Source organism: Neovison vison, chromosome 8, assembly GCF_020171115.1.
Source record: "Neovison vison isolate M4711 chromosome 8, ASM_NN_V1, whole genome shotgun sequence".
Classification (NCBI taxonomy): domain Eukaryota; kingdom Metazoa; phylum Chordata; class Mammalia; order Carnivora; family Mustelidae; genus Neogale; species Neogale vison.
In genome coordinates this window covers 57,329,423-57,350,717 of record NC_058098.1, presented here as the reverse complement: position 1 = coordinate 57,350,717, position 21,295 = coordinate 57,329,423, and the positions used below count along the sequence as shown (strand labels likewise).

Sequence of the window (21,295 nt, the reverse complement as noted above, 5' to 3'; positions counted from 1 at the left end):
CTGGTGCTATAGCAGAGGAAACAAAAACATATCTGCAGGACCAACAGTCCTATCAGTTTTGTGCTTTTGAAGACTATTTCAGCAACAGATAACCTCCTTGCACAATCTTTTACCATTTTCATTTCACATAATTCAGATCAATTAGTATCAACAAAGATGCTATCAAAAAAGGAACACTGTTGCCAGAGCACTAATCACACTTTGGAAATTGAGCATTTGGAAATCAATACTGAGTGTTGAATGAGAAGATACTGTCGTACCTTCTAAAATATCATCTGGCCATTATGAGTGGAATGGCCACAGGAAGTGAGGCCCCTGCTGGGCATCACAGCTGTCCACAGAGTGCCAACCAGGCAGAGAGCCTGCCTCCAAGTTACTTGTGAGCTGAAAGCTTGTGGACAACTTTGGGTATTTATCCAGGCCTCACAATACACTGGGCAGGCATGAGCACCTTTGACTGAGAGATCCAGGATTTGTCATTTAGGTTCCAAATCTTTTCTTTTACTGTCTGTATTCAGAATTCGCCCAGACCAGATTCTGAAAGGAATGTGTCACCGAAGGCAAAGGAGGGAACACAGCAAGCAGATCGTTTAGAATAAACCCAAGACTCCCCCACAGGTGTATTTGGTCTTGACCTCTCACGAAACCAGCAAAACATTGCATGAAGTCAAAATACAAAAAAGTAAATAAACCATCTAAGAGATGGTTTCTCTGAAAGGAAGAAGTGTTAAAATTGGAAGATCACAAGAGGTGCTGAAGTCCCCTTAAATTTATTGGAGAAGAGAGATTATAAACCTTCTGAAAGGTTAAATCCTTTGTTTCAAAAAACTCGTTAGCCCAGTAATAGATTGTCTGTATTGATTTTCTTTTTTTAAAAAATATTTTATTTATTTATTTGACAGAGAGAGATCACAGGTAAGCAGAGAGAGAGAGAGAGGGAAGCAGGCTCCCCGCCGAGCAGAGAGCCCGATGCGGGACTCGATCCCAGGACCCTGAGATCATGACCTGAGCCGAAGGCAGCGGCTTAACCCACTGGGCCACCCAGCCGCCCCTGTATTGATTTTCCATTCAGCAGTCACATGCAAATGCCCGTTATGTCCCAGGCACGGTGCTAAGTTTGATGACAGAAAGACTTTTACTCCATTATCTCAATAGTGTTGTCACAACTGCAAACTCCATGCCACCGTGTTCCTGAAATAGCATAGGGTCCAAAAATTCTCCTAAAAATTGTCTAAGACTGTGTCATCATCTCAACTAATCTGTGTTACCATATAGGAAAAAGGTAATTTTTAACTAAGTGAATTTTTTTTTAATATCTTCGGCATGAAAACATGACAGGTTGGCACACCAATGTACTTAGTCTACAAGGAAATATATGAATCTAAAGTCTTCTTTCCAGAAGGTCTTTCTAATACATCTTTGTTCATCTTCTTGATTTCCTTGACTCCCCAGAGCCCTCCTGGTTTAACCAATCTCATCCTTCAGTTAGTACTAGTCGGTAGTGATGATCATACCCCAGCTTCCTCACCTATCCTGCCACCCTCCCCTCCCTGCTGCAGAGGCCCATGGCAGCAAAGCAGCTGCCCACCCTCATGGCAACAACATCCGCTATGCCGAGGCTGGAATGGCTCAGTGTCCCCCAAAGATCAGCCTCAAGATGAGTTACCAGAGCAGCTTTCATGGAGGTTGGGATAATTACCTCGATCCCACGACTGGAGCTACAACAGTCTTACCTTGGTCCCATCCTTGACATGGATTGTTTCTGGTGACATATTCCCTCCCAGACCATTGAAACACAAATATATTCAACCTTGCCCCCAGAAGCATGGTCAGCCTCACAGCCCTTACAACCAAACCACAAAGAAAATCCTAAAATTCTTGGCTGTCTCAGTTGTTTTAAAAACAAATAATAGTTATACCAGTAAAACTGTCATTTTAAGGGAATTTCCTAATTTAAGGAAGGAAAACATGAAAGTATAAGGCTTTTCTGCCAATCTAATTCAGATCAGAGATTCTCTCTCCTTGGGCCAGTATGTCTCATTACTAGAGGACAGCAGTCATAAAAGGAAGGCAGCGTGGTAACTGTTTAATGGACATTTTCACAGAAATTAAAGTGGCACTTTTCAAAAGACACTCAGTCACTTTGTGGTGCAAGCCTCAGGGGACTGCACACACATTGCTGTTTCTGCTGCATACACAATACCCAGGTACACACAGCACCAGTATCACATGTCCTTTCTTGCTTGAATTAAAGCAAGTGGAAGGTACTGCTCAGTGATCAAAGCCTTTGACTATCATATAAAATCCATCAAAATACTCTTTATTCATCCTCATTTCCCTGTCTTTGGCAAATGTCACTCCAGAGTATGGCAAGGAGACATATCTGTTTCCTCCACCATACATTGCTTTGCATTTTGGGGGCTTAGGGTTTGGGGTTATTTGGGGGGGTGTTGTTTGGCTGTTTGGAGTTTTTACATCCAGTGTTTTGGGGGTTTACTGACAAACTCTTATGGATCTCAGATGTTTGTATTTGGTCCGAATCTAATAGGGTTTTTTTGTTGTGTTTTTTTTTGGGGGGGGTTGTTTTTTTTTAATGACCCCACTCTCTGGAGATAGTTTCTTGTCTTGTCATTCTTCTGGGAGAAGCAAGTCTCCAGTGAATATTAACCCCCCTCCCTGACCCTACACTGAGGATTTATGAGAATCTGTCCTTAGGCAAAACACTTGTCAAAGATTTAAGGGGTAGGTGAAAGGGTCGTTCACCTTGTCCAGACTGCTTTGCGCTTACGGCCATAAACCCTGACAGGCTCCCCCCACCCCTGGCCTTCACTAACATCCAGTCCTGATGAAGCAGTAGTCACAGCGGGAAGAGGCAAGCAGATATTTGCTGACTCAACATTAAAAAGTGATCACTGCATTTTCTGGGTTCAGAATTTGACCTCAAAAGAACAGATTCATGCATGTTGCAACACAGTTAATAAAGGACTCTGAAGATGTTGAGTATTATGTGAGTCCCAAAACTTTCTTTTTGACTTGAACTAAGAGTTGGTGTATTCCATCTGAATTTTTGTGGTTAATTAATTAGATGTGTCCATTTTGTGGTTAATTAATTAGAATGTGTCCATTTTTTCTGTTATCTTTGAGTATATAATGATTTCTGGCAAATTTTCAGCATGGATATGAATGTCAAGGGTTTGAACATGTGAAACATTTGAACATTTGAAATGCTGTTACTATAAGCCACTGTACTGGGGTTAAATTTTAAAGTCTGGAATATATAAAACTGTGTAAAGGATGGATCTTCAGTTATTTAACAAAGAGCTCAAAGGAAAGTTACTGCTTATACAGCAAGCCAGCTCCTGCAAACACTCCAGCATTCAACTCCCTGGGCAGGAAGAGGTAGGAAGCAGGGCTGTAACTTTGATGATCCCACAGGCTCCAGAACCTTTCAGCAGGCCATGAAAGCACAGAGCAGAATGCTGTGTCCTTCCTCACAGCCCACTTCCTAAAATAAAGCAAACAGACATTTCCAGTCTTCACAAAATATTTCAAGCATTTTGGATTTCCTTGCCTTTTTGTAGCTGATCGGATTAGGGGTGCATTAGCAAAGCCGTTCCCAGAAACATTCATTCTGAAATGACACCACCCTCCCTTCAAAAATGACTACCTTACTACCAAGGGGTACCAGCTTTCATTCCCAATTTGATTTATATACACATTTTTTTTTTCTTTTTTAACCATTAGGATGCCTGTGACCTGATGACTATTCTTCAGGTTCCAGGTGATGGTTGACAGATGGGCAGACCCCTAGGCACCTCTTCTCTCCTTTGGTCGAATGACAGCTTGCTCCATGGTGTTTTGTGTTTGCTCACTTGGCTTTCCTTCCCTCTCCTTCCTGGGGGGCCTCGCGGGCTGGCAGCGCCGTGGTCCAGCAGGCCAACTGCAGAGCCTCCGTGCCTTCCAGCAAGGGCAGCAGCAGCGGCAGCAGCAGCAGCGGCAGCAGCTCATCCAGTGACTCGGAGAGCAGCTCTGGATCTGACTCGGAGACTGAGAGCAGTTCCAGCGAGAGTGAGGGCAGCAAGCCTCCCCACTACTCCAGCCCCGAGGTAAGAAGAGCCTCCCCCTCCCAGCCTTGCTTCTTAGCTCTCCAAGGTGAGCGCAGTAAATCCCTGGAGTCTAGTTCTCACACCTGTCCCCTCCCCCACTCCCCATCTCCCTGAGCTCCAAAGCAGGACTGGCCTGGAGGCCACCACCACTTGGCAGCCAGTTAGGGTTTGTTTGGACTCATCATTTTACCACTCTGCCATCTCCTCACCGTTCTCCTAGCAGAGCTCCCTTTGAAGTACAGAAACTTCATCTTTCATTGTCCAAAAATCTCTGGGTTAACTTCCAGAAATTTCCAAGTATGCTGTACACATCATCACCTGGAAATAACCTCTGGATCCAGTCTCCCTAAGGGTTAGTGGAGGCAATAACTAGACAGGGCAGTTCAGCCCCTGGGAAGTGTGGGCACCCATAAATCAGGGGGAAAGGAGTTTTATGGATTAGACATGGTTAGAGTCCTACCTTTTTGCAGTTTGTCATGGATTAGAAGAACTTGGGCTATAAATATTAATAAAAGCTTGTTAACTGTGTTTTCTTTGTGAAAATATAAAAAGAAAAATTAGCATCAACCTACAAATAATAATGAAACCTTTTATAGCCTTGATGAGTATCTATGTGGAAGATTTAGGTGCCTCATATAAAGGCATTATAAGGTACCAATAAAAACCATTGCTGTTTCTACTTTAAAGGGGAAAAGGGGAAATCAAATAGTAATTCAGCACAAGGAGGTTCGTGGGAGAGGGTTGAAAACAAACTTCTCAAGTCCCTGGTTCTGTGATTGCCAGACATTGATTGCTAAAGAGGGCATAAAATACGGTTGCTTCTTGGATATATAAACATTTGACATTACCGTGGATCACAAGATTTACATTTTTGGCCTACAAGCCTTTGTACCAGTTTGGGGCCAAAATTTCTAAATAGGTTCTGAAATAAAGTTGAAGCCACTGGGGTACATGGGTGGCTTACTTGGTTAAGCATCTGCCTTTGTCTGGGATCAAGCCCCACATCAGGCTCTCTGCTCAGTGGAGAGCCTGCTTCTCCCTCTGCGTGCTGCTCCCCCAGCTTGTGCACTTTCTCTGCCAAATAAATAAATAAAATCTTTAACTAAATAAATAAATAAAACCGAAGGCTCTTTTGCAAACCTTGGCAGTGAGAGAGGAGCAGAACAACCTTAAGGGGCTATACAGTCTAAGGTTTCAGCTTGATACTTGTGCCTCAGGACATCGTCACACCCTAAAGCAATTGTGTTTTTATCTGCAGTGCAGAGACTGGCTCTTAAGTTCCCTCAGGTATTTCCCCTTCCAGTCCCCTACCAGGAGACTGAGGCTTTTTGCAGAAGTACTGAGAATTTCTCCACACTGTTCATTCCTTTGTCAGCACCTTTTTGCTTTGCACTGAGAGCTCTCCATTCATCCCCAAATCCGCCATCTCTTTCTTCCATTTTCTCTCCTTTCCATGATGCTCAGTCTCCTCCTACGCCATCCTTCTATTTCTGTCTACCAATATAAGGGGAAGGTCCTTAGCAACATTAATCTGTAACGGTGATATAACCCTGACTTTCCCAGAAACTAAATTATTATTCCTTCTTTATAATTTCATTCATTCACTCATTTAGTATTCATTAACAAATATTTACCAAGCATCTGCCACAGACTTACTGCTTGGCCTTGGAATACACCAATTTTCTGACAGAAAATGTCCCCGTCTTCAAAGAACTGACATTCTAATGGGAAGAATTTGAAACAAAAAAATACAGGCGTTAAACAGGCTTCTTCAAAGCCAACTTTATGCTATAATTTGTTGAGAAACTCCAGAATATTTAGTTATAAGAAATAACTGGGTACCAGAGATATCGCAAGAGCCAAGGGGGCCAGTAGAGGTGCTTAAAAAGTATTAGTGTCCATGAATAACCCTTCCCCTCCTCCAGTATCTTTGTGACTTTGAAGGTTAAATTTATGAATGTTAAGTCTTATTTTCATGCTGAAATGTAAATCCTGGAGCTACTGGCTAAACCTAGTCCAAGAGAAGTACAGTTAAAAAGTGCTTGAAGCACATTCTTTCTAAATGTCATTGAGATAATTACAAAGACTTGAACTCCTTGGTGATGAAAGGAAGCTCTTGTCTAGGGAACCTCCAGCAGCTCTCAGAGGCCTTTCGCCAAGGAGAGGGAGTGTAAGTCTAGTAAAGCTGGTGAAGAAATTTAAGTTGCCTGAAGCCACGGAGTTTCCAATTCTTGCTGCTCTGGGCAGAGGGAATGCAGAAGTGACAAGTAATGTATTAGCCATGCTACATGGTACTTCTTCCACTGGAATGGAATGTATCAGTTGGAGTAAAAGTAAGGTTACTTTTAACACTTCTCCCAACATTAATACAGACATTCACACTTGAGAAATAAAATGTGTTTGCGGAATGAAAATTGCGAAGACATGAAGTAGCATTATGTGACCGACCCTCCCCAGTGTCTCTCTCTTCCTGGACTGAGCTGGCCCCGGTCATCTTTTTTTTTTTTTTTTTTTTTTTAAATTAATTAATTATTTATTTATTTATTTCAATTTCTTTTCAGTGTTCCAGAATTGTTTATGCACCATACCCAGTGCTCCATGCAATACGTGCCCTCCATAATACCCACCACCAGGCTCACCTCCCACCCAACCTCCCACCCAACCTCCCACCCCCTGCCCCTCCAAAACCCTCAGATTGTTCCACAGTCTCTCATGGTCCATCTCCCCCTCCAATTACCCTGACTCCCTTCTCCTTTACATCTCCCCCGGTCATCTTAAGGAGAGCAGTGAGACTCATTTTCCTGAACCCCACGAGACAATGGGACTCTGTGATATCCACACACTTCCATTCCACTACGGGAGTAGAAGGAGGCGCTCATGATGTTCCAAGGCACCTGCGTGCTCCCCTTTAGTGTGCCAGCACTGGAAACCCACTGGGCCCAGCTGAACTGTTCTTCATGGCTGTGGTTGTAGAAAGCCACTGCATTTTACATGAATCACCATAGGTAATGTCCTAGCTGCCACCAGCATGAAATAGCCACCATAATCTGCTTCTGTCACTACAGATCCCCTCTCTATGGTCTGACAGTTGCTTACTTGTTCTCAGGCTAGTTTTCTTCACTGGAGTTTTGTCTTCTTTCATGGCGTGGTACATCCTTTCCTCTCAGAGCATTCCAGAGGGCAGCACCTTCCCCCTCAGCTAGCACACACATAAGAGCACACAGAGCTCCCTAGATCAGTGGTCCCCAAGATGCTGTGTGGGAAAAAGAGAGCCTGGTCCCATGATTTTGAGAGGCGTCAGGATAAAGTCAGTTTAATCCGTCTCCTTAGGGAATCACCCAGCCCTTCCTATTGCTCATGTAAACTGAACTATTCTCCATTGCGGCATTTCCCAAACTTACCTAACCATGGAAATTTTCTTCATGTAAAGTATGAGCCAAATGCACATTTTGGAATATGGGGCCCTAAACCGTTCTTGAAAATAAGCATAAAAATGTGATGCAGTTCACTCACTAATTAAACAGGCTTCTCCTTAATTAGGCATCTGTGGGGTACATGGGCATGGGTGCTATGAAGGATGTGGACAAAGCAGAGACTCAAGTCCATGGTGGAGAGCTTGTGTGTGAATCAGAAGGAGGGGAAGATTAATCAGGGAGGAGAGTCGAGGCTGAAGATACAAAGCAGCCAGCAAGCAAATGGACAACACCAGGCGGAAACCCTGAGGAAGTCCACCACAGCCAGCAGCATACCAATGAACGACAGCCCCAAGCCCTGAGTTTTCCCTCCTCTGCTGCACTTAGCTCCTCACCATTTAAGCCTCCATGGCCGCAATTGCCTCAGCCCCAAAATGGTGGATAGTCCTGTCCTGCCTAATCTGTAAAGCTGTTCTGAGGAATAAATGATAATAATTTGAGCAAAAGCCTGTTCTAAATTGTTCTTAGTAGCAGCAGAGTCTCCCTACCCTATTACAGACACTGCAAGCCATACAAAGAAACAGAGTCCTGGCCTCCCCAGAAAGAAATGTTTGGCTTTGTTGAAGACCCAAGATGTATACATGTGAAATGAATATGAACGTCACAAGACTATGCAGTTTAAAAAAAAAAGGCTATGCAGTTGAGGATCATAGAGGCCAACAGGAATTGTTTGGAGAGTCAGTGGTGTTCTCCAAAATTAGATCTAATTCTGTCATTTTAGGTTGAAGACCAACATTTCTCAAAGGAATGAGGCCCCCCTTTCATGAGGCTAAGTCAGTGAGAAATGGGAGATTAGGCAAAGCAGCAGGGTTGAGAATCTGATTTTTATTTTTTTTATTGATTTTATTTGAGTGTAGGTGACACACAATGTTACATTAGTTTCAGTGTATGACGTAGTGATTCAACAAGTTTAAGCATTCTGCTATGAGAATCTGGTCTTTAAACTTAGATATGGTCTACGGCCATACCACCCTGAATGCGCCCGATCTCATCTGATCTCGGAAGCTAAGATATGGTCTTAGACAGATATGGGTTTAGCCTTGGTAGTGCCTGGTAGCTCTGCAGTTTTGGACATGTCACTAAACTTCTCTGAGCCTCATCTACAAATTGGGAAAAATAGTATTTCTTATCTGTATGGATTAAGTTAGATGATATCTGTAAAGTGGAGTGCACAGCCATGTGTTCAGCCATGAAAGATGACTGTAAGATGAAGGATGCTCTTGAAAACCAGTCCAAGGCATTTGGATTTCCTTTGAGAGGCAATAGGAGGTCATTGTAGGTCCTTAAGAAAGGGAGTGTGATTTAGTGATGTGTTGAAAATGGTACTTTAGACTGATTCTTTTTAGCTGTGAAGTGTGGAAAAAAATGACATGATCCTAAAGCATACCAGGCAATGGGCCCATACTAAATCTATTAAATTTTCCCCTTTACTGTCAGTGCTCCCATCAGAGAGTTTTAGTGCAAATCTCCATGTATGCAGCTGCATTTTTGGCTACAGGCATTTGTCTGTGTTCTCTCACCTAAGACCTGAACTCTGGAAGGCCCACGGTGGTGGGGGTGAGGGCAAACTAGTGTTAAATGTGGTGGCAGGGCCAGTGTGAGTGCCTGCTTTGCCATAAATGTTTGCACCCTCTCCCCAAATGTGGCCCCTTTCTACAAGAAGCCCCTTCAGCATCCATTCATACTGACCGTGTCCTATTACACTAGGGCAGCTGATGCACACAAGTCATTAACGTGCCTGTGGTCACGTTTGGAGCTAAATGGGGCAGGGAGGAGACACTACCAGAAGCTATAAATTGTTTGCCACCATTCACTTTCAGCCACACTCAGCTAATCCCAGTGAGAGCTTCCCCCTGGCAGCAAAGCTGTTTGTGTCCTGTTGTCCTGCTTTCTCTATTGCATGCATCTCCCATTGCAGTATGGACTGGGTATGCTCTTGGGATTCCTGTGTTCCTTTCCTCTGGAAAAGCCAAAATAAAGCGAGGTCAGACTTTACATAGAAAAACTTAGAGGTGCAAAATGATAACTTTTTTTTTTTGCATCTTGCCCTGGTCCTTTTGGTACACAAAAACAAAGGAAAGACAAGTAGAAGGACAGACTCCCCACAGGGGCCATAAGCGTTTCCCCTCCCATGCCTGTGTCCCTGGGGGGAGGCCTCTCCATCCTCACTGCCTGCCCTGGGAGAAGGGCCCCAGATCCTTAAACTGGCCTCCACTGAAATGTTGCTTGTCCTTCCCAGTCACTGAACACCTAGTGCTGGTGTTCTCTGAAGTGCAGTTGTTTTTGTCTCTTTCAGGGGAAACAGCAGATTGTCCGTGATTCCTGGCACAGCTCTAGTGCTTGGTGCCCACACTCTGTGTCCTCTTCATCTTGGCTCCAGGCCCCTCTGGCCCATCAGAAGCTTCCCATGTCCAAAGCTATGTCTAACCCCAGCCAGGGCCCAGACTGCCTGTTCCACTCCCCTCAGATCCTTACTGCAAGGGCTTATGCCACAGGTTCTCTTAATCTGGACCTCACTGTTGAAAAACAAATTCTGACACATAAAAGTAAGCTTTAGGAAATTATTATGTTTTAAGAAAAGGGTTTTCAGGCGCCTGGGTGGCTCAGTCATTAAGCAGCTGCCTTCTGCTCAGGTCATGATCCCAGGGTCCTGGGATCAAGGCCCACATCAGGCTCCCTGCTCAATGGGAAGCCTGCTTCTCCCTCTCCTGCTCCCCCTGCTTGTGTTCCCTCTCTCTATGTGTCTCTCTGTCGAATAAATAAATTTTTTAAAATCTTTTAAAAAAAAAAAGAGGGTTTTCTCCTACAAGGGAGCATGACTTGCTCTGGACTTTAACCAATCCAGATTAAATGCAAAGGTAAGCAATGTCTTCTTTGTTTTAAGCTGGAAAGTAGTCTTTTCAAACAATAGATGCCAGAAATTCAGAGGGTGGGAGGCCATAGGGAAGGAAAAATCCATCACTTGAAATAGCCAAAGTATTTTCCCCATGTCACGCATGGTCACAAATAGGAAACACTCTGCCTAAAGCTTTACACTTACAATATACTTTTTTTCTTTTTCCAATTTATTTATTTTCAGAAAAAAACAGTATTCATTATTTTTTCACCACACCCAGTGCTCCATGCAAGCCGTGCCCTCTATAATACCCACCACCTGGTACCCCAACCTCCCACCCCCCGCCACTTCAAACCCCTCAGACTGTTTTTCAGAGTCCATAGTCTCTCATGGTTCACCTCCCCTTCCAATTTACCCAAATTCCCTACTCCTCTCTAACGCCCCTTGTCCTCCATGCTATTTATTATGCTCCACAAATAAGTGAAACCATATGATAATTGACTCTCTCTGCTTGACTTATTTCACTCAGCATAATCTCTTCCAGTCCCGTCCATGTTGCTACAAAAGTTGGGTATAATATACTTCTTTTCTATTAATAATCACAGATGCTGGAAAAATGGACTTGTATTAGAAATCAACGGCACTTACTCTCTGTAAACTCATCAATTCTTAACCTTTTTCTGAGCCATAGATTCCCTAGAGACTTGTGGACCTCTCTCTGAGAAAAATGCATCTACACAGCACTCTGATTCAGGGCATTCCGTGACTCTCTGAACCAAACCATGGGGCAGAGTGTAAAACCTAGTGTCCATGATTTGTCCTAACGTGATTTTTCCTCTAGTGTCCTAGAGTGTCCATGATTTGCTCTAAGTTAACAAAACTGCATGCAGGAAAAGTTTCCATCGTCGTTTCCATTTCTGAAACATTTCCAGCAAAGTGGAATGGAAGCAGGTTGAGTTTGGACTAACCAAGTCCAGCTACCAAAGCATATGTGGCACACAGAGCTCCTTTTGAAATCCTTCTCTGCCACTAAACAAGCCATCCCCCCAAAGTTATTGCTTCTGCTGTTAAATTGCCATAACCTACTTGCCTTTACCACATTAATTATATATTAATTGCTTGTGATTATAGTTTCTACTTAGTCCCCTCTTTTAATCTCTTCTAAATGTTTCAGTCTTACCAAAAAAATGAATGTTTTAACACTCAGGGTCTTCATACTATTTCCCAGTTAACTTTCCTAGAATCCCAAGTTTATATACATATGAATAATTATAAAAAATATACATTGTGTAACAATCAAAAGTGCTGGAAATGGGTTCTAATGAAGCACAGGAATATCCCCTTATTTTTTCCAAATAGGCTTTATGCTACTGCGCTGACATATAAGTGCCTTGGGACAGAAAAGGGATGCCACCCCGCCTCCTGTGTGCCAGGCCAGCGGTCGCTACACACACTTACTGCTTACATATTCATTTTGCTTGCAACCCATTGGTTTCCTGTTCATACACCTAGGGGAGTAAATGAAGATTAAAAACAGCCAAGCCTCTTTTAAGTGAGTCTAATAAAAGATGTTTTGTTTGTTGCCGGTATTCTGCTTTTAGGCTGAACCAGCGTCTTCTAACAAGTGGCAGCTGGATAAATGGCTAAACAAAGTTAATCCCCACAAGCCGCCTATTCTGATCCAAAATGAAAGCCACGGGCCAGAGAGCAATCAATACTACACTCCAGCAAAAGAGGAAGTGCCGGACTGTGGGAAACTTCCCAACGTTTGCCAAACCAGCCTGAGAGAGAAGGACATCAAGAGCACCTGCAAGGAGGAGCAGAGGCCAAGGACAGCGAACAAGGCCCCAGGGAGTAAAGGAGTGAAGCAGAAGTCCCCTCCCGCGGCCGTGGCTGTGACTGCAGCTGCCCAGCCGCCCGCTGTGCCTGGCGCGCCCGCCGAGAGTGTGCCCGTGCCCACCCGGAGGTCTGCAGGAAAGAAGCCCACCAGGCGCACCGAGAGGACCTCCGCTGGTGACAGCACCAACTGCCACCGGCCCGAGGAGCCCGCAGCCGCGGACACGCTGGGGGCGAGCGTGGTGATCCCTCCAGAGCCCACCAAAACCAGACCCTGCGGCAACAGCAGAACGAGCCACCGCAAGGAGCTGCGCTCCTCGGTGACCTGTGAGAAGCGCCGCACGCGGGGACTGAGCAGGATTGTCCCCAAATCCAAGGAGTTCATAGAAACAGAGTCATCATCTTCCTCCTCCTCCTCAGACTCGGACCTGGAGTCAGAGCAGGAGGAGTACCCTCTGTCCAAAGCGCAGGCCGTGGCCGCTGCTGCTGCCGCCACCTCCTCTGGGAATGACCAGAGGCTGAAGGAAGCAGCTGGCAGCATCAGCAGTGGCGGCGGCCCCCGAGCCCCTGTAGGCTCCATCAACGCCAGGACCACCAGTGACATTGCCAAGGAGCTGGAGGAGCAGTTCTACACACTGGTCCCTTTCGGGCGCAATGAACTTCTCTCCCCCTTAAAGGATAGTGATGAAGTCAGGTCTCTCTGGGTCAAAATTGACCTGACCCTCCTGTCCAGAATCCCAGAACACCTGCCCCAGGAGCCTGGGGTCTTGAATGCTGCTGCAGCCAAGGATGCTGAGAGCACACAGGCAAGCCATCCATCTGACACTCCAGCCGAAAAGGCTTTGCCAAAATCCAAGAGGAAACGCAAGGTAGGCCTGGGGCTGAGGTCCTGGCAAGGGGATGCGGGCTTTCCCTTAAGTTGTGGGGAAATGTTGAAGCCCACAGGGAACACTGGTCTGCATTGGACAGGCAGTAAGTTTATGTGTGTCCTTACTCAACATCATTCCTCGAGTACTTCCTGAATGCCACATGCTTAAGTACCTGACATTGATTAACTCCACTAAATCCTTAGAGCTGCCTGATGGGAGAAGCACCATTTATAGTCCCATTTTGTCGTTATAGATAATTCAGTCCTGTCCAACCCTATGGTAAAGCAGGCATATGGGAAATCCTTACCAAGAGTGTGCAGAGGCAAGCTGGATCCTGGGGCCAGTAGAAAGCTAAATATAAGGTGACCCTCACTCTTTGCTGGAAGGGACAGGGTGACAGTGATCAATCATAGACCTAAAGCCAATAGCCTGACAAGAGTGTAAGACTGTGACTGGGGTGAAGCAGGAAACAGGAGTCTCGGCCACCAGGCGGGGGGTGGACAGGCTGAAGGAGGGGAGCACTAGCCTGCAGCGTCCACACCAGTGGCTGCTGCTCCCAGTACCCTTGACCAAGGAGAAACTCTGTGTTGGAGAGGGACTGGGAGCAAGGCCCTGAGGAGGACGAGCATGGAGCAGTCAGAGCCATGGATAACATGGCACTAAAAAGGTCAACAGGGTGCACCAGGAAGGCAGGGAGTAAGAAAGGAGGCTCAAGTGCTGGGGGTTGGGGGGGTGGGGCAGCTCTCCATCTGGAAGCAGCCCCCACTATTTGCCATGTTTGCAGACTTTTTTTTTAAAGATTTTATTTATTTATTTGACAGAGAGAGATCACAAGTAGGTAGAGAGGCAGGCAGAGGGAGAGAGAGGAGGAAGCGGGCTCCCTGCTGAGCAGAGAGCCCGATGCGGGACTCGATCCCAGGACCCTGAGATCATGACCTGAGCCGAAGGCAGCGGCTTAACCCACTGAGCCACCCAGGCGCCCTGTTTGCAGACTTTTGAGGGCAGAAATAACTTACTCATAAAGCCGATTTTGAGGAGTTCGGTCCCCTCCCATTACTGTTACCTTCTGAAGTAACTCGGGCCACAGCAAAACACACACAGGTGACAAACCAAAGATCTCACTATCATGGATAGTTCCAAATTGAGGACAAAATCATTCACAGTAGTTAACATACCTATGATGTCCCCATGAGGGATGCTACTCTAGGCACTTTGGACCTATTATATCATTCAGTCCTTACAACTTAATGAGGCAAAGGTTTTTATAATACATTTTACAGATGAGGAAACTGAAGCTCAGAAATCCTAAAGCATCATGCCCTAGGTTCCCACAGGTGATAAGGGGCAGAGTCAGGAAGGAACCCGGAACGACTGGCTTTGGGCTCTCCCAATAAAACATTAGTCTGAGAGCTGTGTAGTACTCTCCCCACCAGCCCCTGGCCAGAAGGGCTCTATGTCTGGAATTTTTTTTTTTAAAAGATTTTATTTATTTATTTGACAGAGAGAGATCACAAGTAGGTAGAGAGGCAGGCAGAGAGAGAGAGGAGGAAGCAGGCTCCCTGCCAAGCAGAGAGCCCAATGCGGGACTCTCCCAGGACCCTGAGATCATGACCTGAGCCAAAGGCAGAGGCTTAACCCACTGAGCCACCCAGGCACCCCTATGTTTGGAATTTAAAGCTTGAGGTTGCCATCTTGAAATTCATTTTATCTCTGATTTTGTGTTTTTATTTTTTAATTTTTTTAAAAGATTTTATTTATTTGACAGAGAGAGAGATCACAAGAAGGCAGAGAGAGAGGGGAAGCTGGCTCCCTCCTGAGCGGAGAGCCCAATGTGGGGCTCGATCCCAGGACCCTGAGATCATGACCTGAGCCAAAGGCAGATGCTTAATCCACTGAGCCACCCAGGCGCCCCGATTTTGTGTTTTTAAGTGAAGTGCGATGGACGGGATGATAGGACCCAGACTCTGGGGAGGGGTGTGGAGCTCTAACTCACATGTGGTCCCCCATCCTGCCTGTTTCCACAGCACGGCTTCTGCCAACCTTTTGGCCCCTTGGCACTCCAAAGTTTGTCAGAAGGCTTACAGGAAAAGTTTCCATCATCACTCCATACTGAAACACTTCTGGCAACACAGTGTAGAAGCAGGCCCTGTGCCACCGTCTAGTCCCCATCTCCTTCCAGGAACCTGTGCTTCTCCTCTAAGCCCCCAGGGGCCAAGGCACATCAGGTCAAGATAAGCATCTCACCCAGCCCTCATCCAGGATGTGAGAAGTCTCAGAGCAGGGGACTACAATCTCCCAGGAGTTGCAGGTTGGCCTTGAGTTGAGGAGTGGGCCATGGAAAGAGGAAATGTCGACTTCCCTAGCCCTATACACCTGACAGGCACGGGGAAACCACTGTTGGGCCTGTGCATGCATATAGTCACGGGACTGGCCTGGGCCCTTCAGTCTGCCTGTGCCCCCTACGTATCCCCATGCCTCAAGGAACACGATATGGAATGGTAATTAAAACATCACCATGATAGATCAAGAGAGAGACTTTGACAGGAAAATGTTTTCTACTTTAGTACTTTATAACATTACTCTTATCCTGCTTTTTTCTTCAGTTTATCTTTTGAGGCATAATTGACATAACATTATATTAGTTTCAGGTGTACATCATAACAATTCAGTTTTTGTATGTATTGCAAAATGATCTCCGCAATAAATACAGTTACTATTCATCATTATACAGTTAGAATGGTTTTTTTTCTCATGAAAACATTCAAGATCCACTCTCCTAGCTACCCTCAAATATGCAGTAAAGTATTACTAACTACAGTCACCATGCTCTGCATTACATCTCTGTGACTTATTCATTTGATAACTGGAAACTTGTACATTTTGACCCCCTTCACCCACTTTGCCCTCCCCTCGCCCTCCCCTCAAGCAACCACCAGTCTGTTCTCTATATACCAGCTTGGGCTTTTTTCTTTATTTGGGCTTTGTTTTTAGATTCCATATCTAAGTGAGATCATATAGTATTATTTTCTGTCTGACTTATCTCACTTAATAAAATGCCCTCAAGTTCCATTCACGCTGTTGAAATGGTGGGGTTTCATTTTTTATGACTAAATAATATTCTAATACACACACACACACACACACACACACCCCACATCCTCTTTACCCATTCATGCATTGTTTCCATGTCTTGGCTTTTGTGATAAATGCTACAATGAACATGGGGTTGCATAATACCTCTTTGAGTTGTTGTTTTCCTTTTCTTCAGATAAATATACGAAGTGGAATTGCTGGATCATCTGATAATTATAGTTTTAATTTGGGGGGGAACCTCCGTACTGTTTTCCAGAGCAGCTGTACCAGTTTACATTCCCACCATCAGTGCACAAGGGTTCCCTTTCTCCACATCCTCGCCAACACTTGCCATTGCTTGTGTTTGTTATTTTAGCAGTTCTAACAGGTGCAAAGTGATCTTATTGTGGTTTTGGTTTGCATTTGCCTGATGATTAGTGATACTGAGTGTCTTTTCATGTATCTGTTGGCCATTTGCATGGTGTCTAAACATCTGTTCAGATTCTATGCCCTTTGTTTAATTGGGTTGTGTTTTTGCTATTGAGTTGTAGGACTTCTTTATATATTTTGGATATTAACCCCTTATCAGATATATATTTGCAAATATCATCTCCCATTCGGTAGGTTGCCTTTTCATTTTGTTGGTGGTTTTCTTTGCTGTGCAGAAGCTTTTCAGTTTGATATAGTCCTACTTATCTATCTTTCCTCTTGTTGTCTTTGGTTTTGGTGTCAAATTCAAAAATATCACTAAAACCTATATCAAGGATCTTTTCTGGTTTTTTGATCAAGGGGCTCAGTGTTTTCACTTTACACTGAACCCTGCAAATTATGTAGTCAGCCCTGGCCTCCTGGAGAAGCTTAATCAGATGACCTTACCTTCTCTGTACTTCAGTTTCTTCATTTGTGAAATGGTGACATCTTTGCAGAGGTGTTGTCAGGTTCAGACCATATAATTCAGTAATATGGGCTAGCTCACTACTTCTTTATCCCTCTTCCCTTCTGTTTCCCTCTAGATAAACTGCCTCCCTCATTATTTGTGGGACTGATGGGTAAATGGATAGACTAATGGAAAGAAAGACAGAAAAAAATAGTTTTTTAAGAAATATGCATAGCTAGAAATTGATAAACATAGATTGGAAATATGTATAGCATACATAAATAGATGTACAGAAAGACATATATATAAATTCCATAATATTCTATATTTAAATAATTTTATTATGGCATTTCTAAAAATTTTTAACTTATGAAACTTCATTTACACCAAGCCTGACACCTAGCCCTCCTCCTAAAATCTAGTGAGTCATCATTAAATACAGACACAGAGAAGTGAAAGAACATTTTCATAACAATCTTCACTCAGCATCTGGGGTGTTAATACCCAGCTCTGGGACACCATAGACGTGGCTGCCAAAGGTTCAGAGTCTAGCCCTGGTAGGAACCCAGAGCAGAAGACTAGGGATTCAGAGCTTTGGTTTGGGGTCACTTGGGGTCAGCTTCAGTGTAAGCATCTGGGATCCTGTGACAGTGGCTGTATGACAATCCCAGCTAGAGAGAGAAGGTCAAAGTCTTTCTATCTTTGAAGTCAGCACTTACGTCCCGGAAAACACTGATGAAAGCCCTGAATATACTGTAACTATGTCCACTTTCTCACCAAAAATGGAACTTTGTTGAGTATTTACATTGTACCCTAAAACACTTATAAAAGTTAAACACAGGGCACCTGGGTGGCTCAGTGGGTTAAGCCTCTGCCTTCGGCTCAGGTCACGATCTCTGATTCCTGGGATCTAGTCCCACGTCAGGCTCTCTGCTCCACAGAGAGCCTGCTTCCTCTTCCTCCCTCTCTCTCTGCCTGTCTCTCTGCCTACTTGTGATCTCTCTCTGTCAAATAAATAAATAAAATCTTTTTTAAAAAAAGTTAAACACAGTCATGGAAACAAGAATTCCATTGAAATACTATTTTTTTTTAAAGATTTTATTTATTTATTTGACAGAGAGAGATTACAAGTAGGCAGAGAGGCAGGCAGAGAGAGAGAGGAGGAAGCAGGCTCCCTGCTGAGCAGAGAGCCCGATGCGGGACTCGATCCCAGGATCCTGAGATCATGACTGCCTCTCCATCTACTTGTGATTTCTCTCTGTCAAATAAATAAATAAAATCTTTAAAAAAAAAAAAAAAAAAGAGTCTCTCATGGTTTTTCTCCTTCTCTGATGACATCCCATTCTATTTTCCCTCCCTTCCCCTACAGTCTTTTTCCATGTTTCTTATATTCTGCATATGAGTGAAACCATATGATAATTGTCTTTCTCTGATTGACTTATTTTGCCCAGCATAATACTATTTTATAATAAAAGTTACATTAAGAATTCTAAGCTGTCATGGGATAGAAATTGTTAACTAGAATTAAGACACCAAGAGGTAACAACATTTGCTTGAAATTCATAAAAGCCATATATTTCAAAAAAATGTCTAGGCTTGTCATTGTCCTTATGGCATTAAGCCCAGGTTATGGTAATTATACCTTATTCAGATGCCAAGAAATGCTAAAATGAGAGACACTGGAGGTACAGTGTGAATTCAGAAGAGGTCGTCTTTGGAGAGCTAAGTCAGATATATTGATGACAGACCAGTTTTCATCATTCACAATGTTCCCTCTCTAATGTTGATCATGGTGTCATGCTTTTCCTCTCAATAAAATGTCTATAGTAAAACTGACAAGATTTCATTCTTGTTGGTTGAAGAGCTGACCAGTAACCTAGAACAGGGACAGGAACAGTGCAACCACATTCCTGTTGGGATGCTCTCTGGAGAAGCCGAGTAAGCTGGTCTCCTGGGAGCCCTTGCTCTGCAGAAGGTTTTGGTGGGAGCTCATTATGATCCTTTGAAATCCAGAGCTGATTAGTTTTTGCTTATTTCCATGCAGTGTGACAATGAAGATGACTACAGGGAGGTCAAGAAGGCCCAGGGAGAAAAAGAGAGCTCTTCACGACTGACTGCTTCTGCCAATAATACTTTACCTGCAAACCACTGCAGCATGAATATCAACAGGTATGCATGTTCCACTGAAGGTACAGGTAAGCCCAAAGGATCTCTGGGTCCAAAAGGCAGGTGCCATATTTTAATGACTGCTCTGGTGTGGGTCTTCAGACTTGTTTCCCTTGATTTAACTAACCTAAGGCTAACAATTAAGCCTGGATGTGTGTTCCTGTCACAACCCCAGAAGCCACTGTCAGGACTCCTTTTTAACAAAAGACCGGGTACTAGTTATACTCATTCTGTGCTCTCAAAGACACACCTTCCCTCTGAAAACTCAGTAACTGAATTTTCAAACCATTATTTTAATAGCCACTAAACCCATAAGAACACTAAGCTTATTAACATGAATGAAAAAATATAAACTGAGTTTAATCTCTTGGATATAGACTAAAATCATGGCATTAGACAGGATCTGTGTCTCCAAGGTTAAATGGCACCAAGTCACTCCTCTAAAGGGGTTCCAGATAGACCCACATTGCACCAAATTCCCTCTCTGACAAATGGCTTTCTAGCAAGGCAAGGTCCCCAGTATTTATTAGAAGTGAGTAGCTTATCATCAGTCATAGATGCTCTTTCCATTTAGAAATACCACAGCTCAGAAACCACTTTTCCTCTGCTAAGACAGTCCTCACTCTCCCTGACTGTGTACATAGAATTTTTAAGGGGAGATTAATGTTTCAGCACGACACATAAAAATGTAAACTGAAAGGTTAGGAGAAGATGTAGAGCAGTACTAAACCTCCAAGAGGAAATTGGAGAGTGAGGGCACACAAGCACAGGCCCACTGCAGTGTGAGAGTCACCTTGGGAAGAAGATGAGGGCTCTTAAAGGTCTGAGCAAGAGGGAGAGTATGCGTGTAAGCTGGCCTGGCCTAGCCCACAGTGCTCTGTGCTTAGTGGGTGGCACTGTGCCTAGTGGGTGCCCAGAATCCTGGGGAAATGTGAATAGGAGAAATGTGGCTCCAAAACATCTTTTAAATGTGATATAGTTGTAAACGTGCTTCTTTGTTAATGCACTGAAAACCTTTCTGGCAGATCCTAGTAACTGCCATAATATCTAAGTAGCGACAAAGAAAAATAGAAGCAATATTTCAAAATGTCTGCAACCGCTGTGACATGACAGGAGAATATCTGTGATTTCCTGCTGATGACACAATCACAGGCATTGTTAGCACAACTCCCGCTAAACCACTACTCTGGAAATGTTCCATTCGGTGAAAAGTTGTAACTTTTTCCCATCCACATTCACAGACCCCAGGATAAAAGCTCTTGTTCTAGAGCCTTTGTCTGGCAGAGCCTTTAGCTCAGATAGTTTTATTCATGTTACATAATTACCCGTGCATATAAAAGTGCTTCAAGTTATTTCTAAGAAAGGTGGTCTGTGCACCTCAGGAATGTATATAAGGGGATCAGCTATCCCAAAGATGAGATCCAAATAAAGTTGGTTTGGTCAACTTGAGTATGTAAACTTAGAATGATGGAGAAGAAATAATCCTATGTCCATGATAATGTTTAGTGTAATAATTTGGTTTTCTGTAAACATTTCAAACCACATAATATGTAAAATAATATTTAGAAATATGACTTTCTTTGCTTACTTGTCAAGACACAATTATGTACAGACTGTTCACATCTACAACATCAGTGTTTTCATTATCCCTGAGCCACTTTTGATTTGCCCAAAGGAGTTTTCCAGAACACATCTCACTTCTGGGTTGTTAGACACACAGTACTTTTTGAACCAGAAATCTATCACCAGAAATTCTGTCCCTACCCATATCTATTTGCATAACACAAAGAGCCTTGTTATTTTAACATTAAAAACTTTGGCTTTATCATCTGTTCTAGAAGCCTGTGTTTCTATTTTCTACACTGTGACCACCAACTAAGGAAATTGCTTTTTGAAGTGACTTGAATGGCTTATTTGCAGTGATAGCCAACACATGCAATTAAGAAGTAATAATTGCAGGACTAGAGACTAAGTCTTTGTTAAATGGATTTACCCTTTTTTTTTTTTCAAGTGACTTCTCTGAGCATCCCAAATTAGAGTGTTTGAGTTTATTTCAGGTT

At 43.8% G+C, this 21,295-nt stretch overlaps 1 protein-coding gene across 1 annotated transcript in view; it reads left to right on the top strand.

Moving 5' to 3' along the window:
• The window catches only part of AFF3 (AF4/FMR2 family member 3), a 536,398-nt gene that overhangs the window by 483,399 nt on the left and 31,704 nt on the right, over nucleotides 1–21,295 (top strand). The window contains exons 12-14 of the mRNA XM_044263667.1: nucleotides 3,920–4,106; nucleotides 12,017–13,120; nucleotides 19,114–19,238. Of these exons, the coding sequence (XP_044119602.1) occupies nucleotides 3,920–4,106; nucleotides 12,017–13,120; nucleotides 19,114–19,238 (1,416 nt within the window). The remainder of the gene's footprint in view (nucleotides 1–3,919; nucleotides 4,107–12,016; nucleotides 13,121–19,113; nucleotides 19,239–21,295) is intronic.